Genomic DNA, 11,412 nt, shown 5'->3' with positions numbered 1-11,412 from the left:
CTGTGAGGACTGAGTCACAGTGTGAGGAGTGAGGACTGAGTCACAGTGAGGACTGAGAGTGAGACCTGAGTGACTCAGTCCTCAGTGTGAGGACTGAGTAGTTTATTTTGTATTTTATAGTTTGTATTTTGTAGTTTATGCTTATGTATGATAATAGAGATACTTTGAAGCTTCTTAATGTTAACAGCATTGAAATCCATGTGGAAATATGAAACAAAAGTTGTGAAAAAGCTAGGATCTTTTCTCATTAATGGTCAAGAGTGATCCTGACTGATCCCCAAGATTGGAGCAGGAATCAGCCTCAGGCACTGATTAATTGGGTCCTTTAGGACCCAAATCCCAATTAATGCAACATCCTGGCTACCTGTTGTGCTATTATGACCAAGTGCTTTGGCCCTGGTTGCAACCTTACTCCCTAACTTAGAGGATCCTCCTGCCTATACTTAGGGACTGAACAATCAAGTGTAGAAGTGAAAACAGCATTATAAATCAGATAAAATGAATTTCTTCTTAATTGTGAAATTATTTCTTAATTTCACTAAGTGCTAGAATGGATTCTCTCATTTTGCTCATTCTCCATCATGCAATTGACCAACATTTTTAAATTTTCTAAAATTTTTCTCTACAGATATAATAGGGCTCTATAATTTCTATTCAGTATCAGAATCTCAGGATGGTTTTCTTCTGTCAAAAATCATCATTTACACAGGAGGTCAGTATTATGAACATAATCTTGCAATAATATGTGTTGTTACCAATAAGATGAATGCATTCCCTTGGATCAATTATATATAAATGATGTAGAGACAAAGAAAAAAATTTAGGTTATTGGTTGTTGATTGCTTTAGAAAATATTCAGTACAAGTGGACATTATTTTTGAGTATTTGTTACTCATCTTTGATTTATCTTAGAAAAAAAGGTACCCATGTGACAATGGGAAAATTATCTCCATTATTAGTCAGTTAAACCTAATCTTCCGTTTTACATATATTTTTTAATGATTCAATTATACATCACAATACCATGTGTAGAACTGTATGTGCTAGCTAAGTAGGCATCTCTTTTTTTTTTCTATGCAAGGAATTTAAAAAAGACAAATTTAAGGAGATTGGCAACTTTTTGCCATCAAGATTGTAGCTGCTGTGTAGATGTTAAGTGCTCATTCCTTTGTTATTGTCAGATTGTGGAATTATAAAATGTGATTCAAATATGCTTTTTTGTAGACATGATGAATTTAGAATAGCAAAAACCTTAATTATCAAAAACTGCTAACAAACAAAAAGAAGTATGCAAATTATGGGGTTGTGTTCTGCAGTACAGGACTCAGGTGGTGTCCTGCAAACCAGCCATCCTACAGCTGTCCAAATGTCAGCCACCTGTTGCCAGCAACAAGGGCAGCAGTGGGGCCCTCAAGGACTTGTATTGTCATGAAGTGGTGTTTGAAGACACAGTCTTTTTTCCTGAAGGTGGAGGGCAGGTGATATATATATATATATCTACTATGTACTGAAAAATATTTATAAAATGAAATGTAAAGATAGTCAAATAGATTTATTGATTATACCATAACTTCATTTTTGATTTCATTTCATCTCCATGGCTCCATTGCTCTGATTTATTCAATCTTTGCAGGAGGCATTAAGTAACCAGCAAAATTTGCCAAATGATGGTTCTTCTGTCATCATTTGTAACAAATAATTCAATTTATTAAATTTTTATAATTTCAAATGTGAGCAAACTGTGTTGAATCTCATTTGTTGATATATTACATGTTTTTAGTCATTTGTTACCTAGTAGATGTTTAGTTGATAGATTACATGTTTTTTTAGTTTTGCCTAATGTTTTTCAGGGGATATAAAATATTCATCAGTGAACTGCAAGTCTTTATTAAACATTGCAGCCTGATGACCGTGGTATGGTATGCTTAGCAGCGTGCAGTGAGTGTGGGCCAGGGAACAGTGCAGAGCAGCAGGACTTGGAGCCAACTGGCTCTGCTCTAAACATTAGTTCACTGTTGTCTTCAAACCCAGTGTCTGGTGAATAATTCTCAATGCCCTGAAGAGTATTTCATTTTGAAAATTGTGTTGTAGTTTGATGAATTTATGTCATTCTAGCATAATTTTAAATGTACCAGTATTTGATATATCGATAGCAAAAATTAAAATTTATACCCAAGAATGAACTCAAAACAGTAACATACTCAATTGCAATGTACAATTCTGTTCTGATTATGTTACTGGAAATAAGTGAAACATCAGCATCTGAAAATATTATTTTGTTGAGAAAGAAATAAATTAGTTGGTTTGAACTGCAATGAGAAACCCTTGTTAAAGAAACCTGTAAATTGTAAAAAATATAACTCAGTACTCACAGCAGCGAGTGACAGAGAGCGCATCTTCTCGTTGACGAAAACTTGAGGTCACGGACGGACAGACAGACGGACATGGCAAGCACAATAGTGCATTTTTTCCATAAATGAGAAAATGCACTAAAAACAGTGAAGTGATGTCTGTGAATAGTTAATTGAAAGATGTTATAAAAATGTTTTTACAAATGATAGCTGGTTTCTAGAGATGTACATATGCTGCGTGACAGTTCCTTACTTCATAGACAATATCCAGTTTCCTATTGAAAAGTAGAATTAAATGAAATGATTGAACTGATAAATTAAAGACTGAATTTTTAATGTTATTAATTTCTGATGGTTTGTACTGCAGAGGTGAAGAAGCAGAGGTGCCCACACTCTGCTACTGTGCTGCGCGTCATCCGCAGAGGTTGTGAGGCGGTTCACTACCTTGATGCGGCTTTTCCTGCTGGTTCGTATGTATTTAACAATCATCCACTGTATTTTATTAGGAATTTATTGCTTCATTATTAATAGCATGAATTTTTTAATCAGCTTTATTACTACCTCAATGAATTCCAGCTGAATTGACATACCTACCTTACTGATTTTGAAATCGCTTGATTGCTCCTGAAGTATACGTATATTCCATTTAAAAGTTGAGTGCTGAAATTGAATGCATTATTTTTGGGATTTAGAGTATTTAACCAAGAGTTGGCTTTAAGTATATTTTGGTTCTGGTGCAAAAATATTGCAACAATTATAGACTTCTTTAATACAAGTTTTTCAGCATCATGTGAATTTGGCTGCAAAATTTAAAATAAATTCAAGTTCTTAAACCCTGGTTTTGAAGATATCCCTTTGTTGCATCAATTGTTAGAATTTGCATTAGACTGGATTGGATGAGCTTGCTCTATATATTCTTAGTAAAGACTATTCAATTAAGTTGAAGTTATTGTTGACCTTTGCAGGAGCTGCAGTGTTGCAGACGTTAGACTGGCAACGACGAGAGGATCACATGCAGCAGCACTCAGCGCAACACCTCCTATCTGGTGTGTGTTGCAGTGGTTCTTGAGAAAATTTAAGTTATTGGCTACTAGTGAATATGTGAAGCTTTGAAGTAAACAAACAGGGAAACATGCAAAGAAACATGTAATTGATGTCTTGTGTGAATAAATAAAGCTTTGAAGTCCACCATCAGCGAAACATGTGATGTACCATCTGGAAGCAGAGATTTGTAGCATCTGGTGGTTGTATAGTGTACCATCATGCAGCTGTTTGATGCGCCACCTTTGAGTTAGATAGTGTAGCATCTGCCAGCTGTTTAATGCTCCATCTAGCAACTGAATAGTGTACCATTAATTAAATATTTAGTACACCTCTTTGCAGCTGTGTAGTGGCAGCTGTCTTGTGTACACTCTGACAGCTGAATTCTCTTGCATTGCATAAGCTGTGGCAGAGCGTGTATTTGGTGCCCGGACCACCAGCTGGTGTCTGGGTCCGGACACCAGCAGTGTGGAGCTGGCAACAAACAGCTTGTCGCCAGCTCAGCAGCACCAGCTCGAAGACAAGATAAACGCCATCGTGGCTGCTGCCCTGCCAGTCACCGTCACCGAGTACGGGGAGAACGACATGCTTCCCCCGGAGGTGGGGTATCCTTAGAAGGCGGGGCTATTGTTGTAGGGCTTAAATAGAAGGCGGGGCTATTGTTGTAGGGCTTACATAGAAGGAAAGGATATTGTTGTGGGGTTTTCCTAGGAGTAAGGTTATTGTCATGGGGCATCCCTAGGAAGTGGGGCTATTGTTGTGGGGTTTTCCTAGGAGTAGAGGTTATTGTCGTGGGGCATCCTCAGAAGGCGGGGGTATTGTGGGGCTTTCCTAGTAGTAGAGGTCATTGTCATGGGGCATCCCTCGGAGGCGGGGCTATTGTGGGGTTTTCCTAGGAGTAAGGTTATTGTCGTGGGGCATCTCCAGGAGGCGGGGCTATTGTTGTGGGGCTTCCTTAGGAGGTAGGGTTATTTCTTTGAGGGTCCTCAAATGGTTGGGGCTAAGGGATCTGAGCATCACCAAACGGGGTGACGTCCGTCGACTGCCAAAAATATTTATGAGTTCGTAACTCCGTCAGCCAACAACAAATAACAGCCAGGCGCCATACTTTCAAAAAAAGTTAGGAGATCGTAAGTTCATCAGCCAATCATTGACGGCCTTTCAAGTAAAATCCACCAATCATAGACAAGAAAATAGAGCGTAAGTACTTACGTTCACTTAGCGAGTTTTGAAGGTATGACCCCAGTTCCACCAACCACATAAAAATTGGCCGCTTCTCATACCGGGGCTGCAACATCTAGGTAGTTCTAATGGTACGGCCCCAGGTCAGTTAAAAAATAGCAAAAATTGAGTTACTTCTTTTGCCACTGGTTTAATGACACTTGTAATGTGCGAGCCGAAGACCTCAGGGTTTAAAATATATTTTTTTTTTAAGTGGATCATCGTATAAAAAAACTTTGTCGTTTACGAGTGTGTAAAACTCACTTTCATGCACGTGCAGACCAGGTTTGTGACTCTCAGTCCTAAGCAGGTGCAGACCAGAGGTTTGACGTCAGAACACACGTGTGTGACTCGCACTTCTCGGCAGGTACAGACCAGAGGTCTGACGTCAGAACACACGTGTATGACTCTCACTTCTCGGCAGGTACAGACCAGAGGTCTGACGTCAGAACACACGTGTATGACTCCCACTCATCGGCAGGTACAGACCAGAGGTCTGACGTCAGACCACACGTGTGTGACTCTCACTTCTCGGCAGGTACAGACCAGAGGTCTGCCAGCTGACCACGTAGGTGTGGTGCGCGTGGTCAGCATTGGAGGTGTGGACGCGAACCTCTGCTGCGGTACACACGTCAGCAACACTGCGCAGCTGCAGACAGTGAAGCTGCTTACAGCTGCGCCCGGCAAGCGCAGCGGCAGCACCTGCGTCACCTTCGTCGCTGGCACCCGCCTCAGGCGGTGAGGGGCATCTCTTATGATTTTTAAATTTCTCAGTTCCATTTCCAACAAATCAGATTTTGTTTTTTTTTTGTATTGTTTGTTTATGTTTTTTTTTGTTGCTTGTTGTTTTTTTTTTTGTTTTTTTTTTTCGTTTTTGAAGAGATTTATTTGTGGCTAGTGAAATGAAGTCAATAATATAGTTTGTAAAAAATGGGGGAGGCACAAACATTAAAAAATAAGTTTTTAGAAGTGTGTTAATAATTATAATTCGAGGAAGTTCACCGATGATTAAGTTTTAAAAGTTGATCAAACGAATAACCAAGAACAGCGTAACGGAGATTACGGTTTCTGGTGAGCATAGTGGGCTGGGCCCGTCATTTGAGACCCATATGTAAGGACTAACCTTTCTTTTTTCCTAAAGACCTTATAACCAAGGGCTAACCTTTCCTTTTCCTAAAGACCTTATAACCAAGGGCTAACCTTTCCTTTTCCTACAGACCTTATAACCAAGGGCTAACCTTTCGCATAAGCTTGAAAAGCATTGCTATTGTCATTAGATGTTCGCCGCAACTTTCAATCTTATCAAAATGTTCGAGCTTAACGGCTAAACGTCGGTAACTTTCTTGTAAAAATACACTGTCCTTGATAAAATTTCAATCGCTAGTTTTTATTGCACTTGGATTCGCTTAATTAAAACACCAGTTAACGCGGATACAACTTAATTTTATTTCAGCAAGGAACAGTTTAAAAATATAACTCAGTACTCACTGCAGTGAGTGACAGAGAACGCATTTTCTCGTCTACGAAAACGTTGAAGTCACGGACAGACATGACTAGCACAATAGCGCCTTTTTCCATGAATAAGAAAATGCGCTAACAAGAGGCACGTTTGATAAGTCTTTTTGAACAGTTTGATAAGTCTTTCACGGCACCGTCACAAAATCTAGCAACTACAAGACCTCTCGTGAGTCGGCAAAGCGGAGCGAGCTCAGGTGCTACCTCACAGTAGGACTGGCAGGACACGACTGACTCCCCGACTCCTAGCCGCTCAGATCTGATCTGTCACGATAGTCCAGGCACTCGAATGTTACTCAGACGACTACGCCAGATGTGGCTGTACAATTAAAATTTCCGTATACACGTTCTTAAATGCACATGAAATCATTAATAGAATGCTGGTACTAAATGATTGATAACGGTGAACGATCACCATCGTTAACACTGGATTCTCTAATGATGGACTCTTTTTGACCTTATGTGAGATTTGCCTTTGTTTTATTTCAATAGGGAATTGTTATCGTAGTTATGTATTTAATCAATTCTAGCTATTGATTAATGGTGAAAGATCTTTTCGTTGCGATTCTATCGTTCTGAATGAAAACGTCTCGTCTATTAATACGGTTCTTCTTGGATATATCCCCGTCTTGATCTATTCCTATCAAGTTTCAATAACATGCAATCTTCGTTGAGTTCTTTTCTGCCTACTAGCATGTTAGTTTTCTAGCAAATTTTCACGTTTTATCAATCCTAAATTAAAGTGAGTACTTTAATTCACTGACATTGATTGTCTCGGAGAAATTCCTGCATTTACCATCGGCATACAGTCATGTCCGGTTTCTTCATTGCAGGTACATGCGTGACTGCCACTCAATATTGCGCGCACTCAACCCTCTCCTCAACACGGGGCCTGAAGGCTACGTCGAGACTGTGTCCAAAATACAGAGCGATCTGAAGACGTCCGAAAAGACGGCCAGGGAGACGTTGAGAGACCTGGCCGTGGTGGAGGCTAAATTGCTGCTGCAGAACGTAGAGGTCGCACGAGCACAACACAGCGGCACTGGCAGAGTTATAAGCCTCAGGCTCGCCGGTTATGCCGATAATAAAACCAAAGGAAACTTAGGACATCGGGAAAAAAAGATGGAGGGTCACTTAGATGCAACGGAGAACGGAAGTTCCAGAAGAGCAGTGCACAATGATGAAAATTTACTAGATAGTGCAGTAGTCACTCAAAGTTCTAAAATACCATCAGAAAAGACCAACGGAACAGGAAATGGACCTCCAGTTATCGGGACGAGTGTCGGGGACGAAGATTCGCTTGTGGTGCTAGTCTCGTACCACCGCAGGCTGGCTGACCTCGACTACCTCAGCGCCATGGCCGCCCAAGCTGACGTGCAGGTTCGGTATGGTGACGTGCAGGTTCGGTATGGTGACGTGCAGGTTAGGTATGGTGACGTGCCAAGGGGAGACTTTTTTTTTAGTTTTCCTTCCTCTTCGCGCCTTCCGACTAGACCAGTAAAGAATTAGGGATACCACTGTTAGCATAAATAAGATATTGAATTAAATCTTGATGCAGGTCAGGAAATTTAAAATGATCTGGCCACTAAAAAGTCTCTTATCTCGGCTGAGGGGACTTGGTGTTGTTCCCCTCTGAATAATTTCTTTTACACTGATGATTATTTTCAGAGTTTTCGCTTTAGTACCTTTAATATAATACATACATTTATGTAATCAACAGTGTACACACCTCGCCGAATGAATGATACTGGATCACAAATATTTCGCTCCGGTTTACAAACTAGTCTTCACATTGTGATTATTTATAGCGTACATATTCACGATACGTGGAGAAGCTGAAAAACATTCTCGGTGTTGCTATCTTAATCTATAATAGTTCGCTTGTTATTGTTGTGCCTGTTGAAATGAAATGAACTATCTCCGCACTTATATAGGAATTCAACTTCTTCATTGCCTGAGCACAGTTTTTTTTATGTCATGTGTATAATTTCTTGCTTAGTTCGTGGTAAAATTTTGCTAATTTTAATGGCTTTACCTAATTCTAGTAATTGCTACTGCTACTATCTGCTGCAACTCGTTTCATGCGACGTGAGCTGAAGTCTACGGTCCCGAGACCATCACAAAATAAAAGTGATTATTAAATGTCTTTCATCAGTGATTAATTAGATGTGTCTGTATGCTAGGGTGTGGTGCTGATGCTGACTGCTGGGGAGGATATGGGGCCTGGCGTGCTGCTCCTCACTGGTCCCCAGCACCTCATCCGCCTCCTGGGCCCCAGGTGATAATTGGCCTCCTGGGCCCCTGGTGATAATTGGCCTCCTGGGCCCTGGGCCCCTGGTGATAATTGGCCTCCTGGGCCCTGGGCCCCTGGTGATAATTGACCTCCTGGGCCCCAGGTGATAATTGGCCTTCTGGTCCCCAGCACATCATCCGCTTCCTGGACCCCAGGCGATAATTGGCCTCCTGGGCCCCAGGTGGTAATTGGCCTCCTGGGCCCCAAGTTATAATTGGCTTTCTGGTTCCCTGGTGATCGTGTCGATCGCTGCTGCAATCGAAGGACAAATTGGAAGGGGCTGTGATTGTCATGGAGCCGTAATTTCAGAAATCGTTACGAGTTTGTAACTTCAGCCAATCACTGACGACTTTTCAAGCTCAATCCACCAATCACTGACGAGAAATTGACCGCTGCGTGTTCTTAAGCTGCTACGTTTAGTTCAGCGAATGACGATAATACAGCAATTGGGCGCTTGCTGTCCATTGGATTGTGCAGGGAGTCTCGTCAGATGCGGATGAGGGATAGAAATGATGTCATACAGCATATCTGGCGCTTGCTTAACATAAAGAAATTAGCCAAGAGTATACATTTTAGCGACTTCAAATTGATGTCGAATAAGTGCTATGTTATGCATGGTAGACATAGGTGGCCGTGATGTTCACCTTCCAGAAATAACAGAAAATTAACTGTTCCAATAATAATTAATATATTTAAATGGGAAAAAACTATGAATATGCCACGAATAGATGATTACATGTTCACGAGGGCCTCTAGTGCTGGACTAAAAAGTCTTTTCCAACTCAATCCCGTGAATTTTCTGCAAAGGATGCCGAGTGAAGCCTATTGCATGCTGGGAATTTATCTTTCGAAGTATTTTCTCGATTTATCCAAAAAATCTCAAGATTATAAACTTCATATCATTGTGTGGTAATTATTTATATTTTTGAACATCGCACAGGTTGTGCGAGGTTTTGGAGGGCCGCGGCGGTGGCAAGACGCGATTCTCTGCCCGAGTGTCAGCCCTCCACCGCCGGGCTGCTGCTGCTGACGCTGCTCTGCACCTGCTGACTCAGCGCTGCACCTGCTGACTCAGCGCTGCACATGCTGACGGAGCACTGCACCTGCTGACTCAGGCTGCACCTGCTGACACAACACTGCACCTGCTGACCGAGCACTTCACCTGCTGACGCAGCACTTCACCTGCTGACGCAGCACTTCACCTGCTGACGCAGCACTTCACCTGCTGACGCAGCACTTCACCTGCCGACTCAGAGCTTCACCTGCTGATTCAGCACTCAACTCCATCACATTTACGTTGAATTTTCCTCCTCACAAGAAGCTCGTGTTACTGTACTTGACACAAAACGCGTCGAAATTTTCTTGTAACCGTGCAAAGTTTCGTTGAATACAAAGGTCTGCACCGTGTATAACCAAACTGTGCTCACTGATCATATGTATGTGAAGTCATCTTGATGCTCCATCTTGTTATACGGATAGTGTTCTGTCTATTCCGATCACTTCAAGTCCAAACAAAACATGTTCTATTTTTTTTTTATCACTTGGAATCTAGGCAGGGTGGCCCAGTGGTTACAGTTCAGAGTACCAAGATTGGCGCAGAGAGGCGCGGGTTCGATCCCAGCTCTGTGCGCCAGTTTCTGGTCAGAATCGGCGAGGAGGCCGGGCGGTTAAGCACAGCAGAATTGAAGCAGTGAGTTGCGAGTTCGAGACCGCAACAAGCTGTGTGTGATGTTAAGAATCGGCGGCAGGCCTACGGCCTAATAAATGCTGAATCTGCTATTATTTCTTATAATAGACTTGAGGTCCGCTACCTCCCAGCTACTGTGGACTTTTCCCATTCATTTGGAAAATCTCCACCGGTAGAGCTTGTACTGGGCGAACAAGACCTGGTCAGGCAACTGATTTAGATAGCTGAAATAATTGTTGTGATTTGTTTAATAAACTGTATGTAGTGTAATTTACATATATTAGTAAAACGCCAAACTTTATTCACTGAAGTATGCCCTTGTTATCTTGTTAGGTAACAAGGGCATTGACAAAGGCTGACACAGAAGGTTAATAATAAGAGATCTATGTTGAATTTTTGTTTGATATCTGGACCTGATTCCGAATTAATACCGAGGTTAATTTATTTTGAATAAATGCAGACTCAAAGGACAGTTAGCTGTGTACATACGCACTGATATGCAAAAAATTATACTCGAAATTCGAGCATATTTCAATTTGGATTCTAACCTGATTTTTGTCGTTATTGATAGAAGTTAACACAATTATTAACAGTAGTGAAAGTAGAGGTTTATCAAGATCAGGTAGCCTTGCTGAAGATTAAATCTGTTTATTTTGACGTTTGAATTCTTTTTTAGCGTCATTTCGCGCCCACCCCACGTTACAATTTCAGTTTTCTGATGCCTTAAAGAAGTGCTTATACACCGACAGGGATTAAAGAGAAGTTCTTATAAACAGAGGGATTAAAGAGAAGTGCTTATAAACAGAGGGATTAAAGAGAAGTGCTCATAAACGGAGGGATTGAAGAGAAGTGCTTATGCACGAGGGGGATTAAAGAGAAGTGCTTATAAACAGAAGTATTAAAGAGAAGTGCTTTTAAACAGAGGGATTAAAGAGAAGTGGTTATAAACAGGGAATAAAGAGAAGTGCTTATACACTGAGACTATGCTTGTCAGAAGTCCTGTGGGATTTCGCGCTCCTAGGGGGATTGTTCCTGAGCGCCCCACCGCTGAGCTCGCGGTGTCTGACTGCAGGTCTCAGTTGTGGGGTTAAGTTATTATGAGGTAGGATACCGTACATTCAGTCATTATGTAGGTAGGACTCCTTACATTAAGTTATTATGTAGGTAGGATTCCTTACATTTCCCTTCTCTGTGTCTCTCGTGCGGGTGGCCGACGCCCCGTGTAAGCGACCTCCTGTTCGAGTGTCTTCGTTTCTGTTGCTTTTCACCTGTCCCTCCTTGTCACTTCGTCTCTTTGAGATGCT

General features: G+C 41.4%; 1 protein-coding gene across 1 annotated transcript; it reads left to right on the top strand.

The window, feature by feature from the left end:
- The first annotated feature begins 555 nt into the window (after positions 1-555).
- Positions 556-9,991, top strand: LOC108671727 (alanyl-tRNA editing protein Aarsd1). The gene is made up of 10 exons (XM_018159297.2): positions 556-712; positions 1,317-1,478; positions 1,902-2,037; positions 2,719-2,817; positions 3,317-3,397; positions 3,796-3,992; positions 5,152-5,351; positions 6,962-7,508; positions 8,312-8,406; positions 9,362-9,991. The coding sequence occupies exons 1-10, from the start codon at positions 674-676 to the stop codon at positions 9,489-9,491; spliced, it is 1,686 nt and encodes a 561-aa protein (XP_018014786.1). The 5' UTR covers positions 556-673; the 3' UTR covers positions 9,492-9,991.
- Positions 9,992-11,412: the final 1,421 nt, after the last annotated feature.

Source organism: Hyalella azteca, unplaced genomic scaffold, assembly GCF_000764305.2.
Source record: "Hyalella azteca isolate HAZT.00-mixed unplaced genomic scaffold, Hazt_2.0.2 contig5344, whole genome shotgun sequence".
NCBI classification, from domain to species: domain Eukaryota; kingdom Metazoa; phylum Arthropoda; class Malacostraca; order Amphipoda; family Hyalellidae; genus Hyalella; species Hyalella azteca.
This window is presented reverse-complemented; position numbering and strand designations above follow the sequence as displayed.

Coding starts and splice junctions, on each gene's coding strand:
- LOC108671727 (XM_018159297.2), top strand. CDS start 674: ATGGTTTTCTTCTGTCAAAAATCATCATTTACACAGGAG. Junction 713..1,316: donor AATCATCATTTACACAGGAG/GTCAGTATTATG, acceptor TGTGTTCTGCAG/TACAGGACTCAGGTGGTGTC. Junction 2,818..3,316: donor TGATGCGGCTTTTCCTGCTG/GTTCGTATGTAT, acceptor TGACCTTTGCAG/GAGCTGCAGTGTTGCAGACG.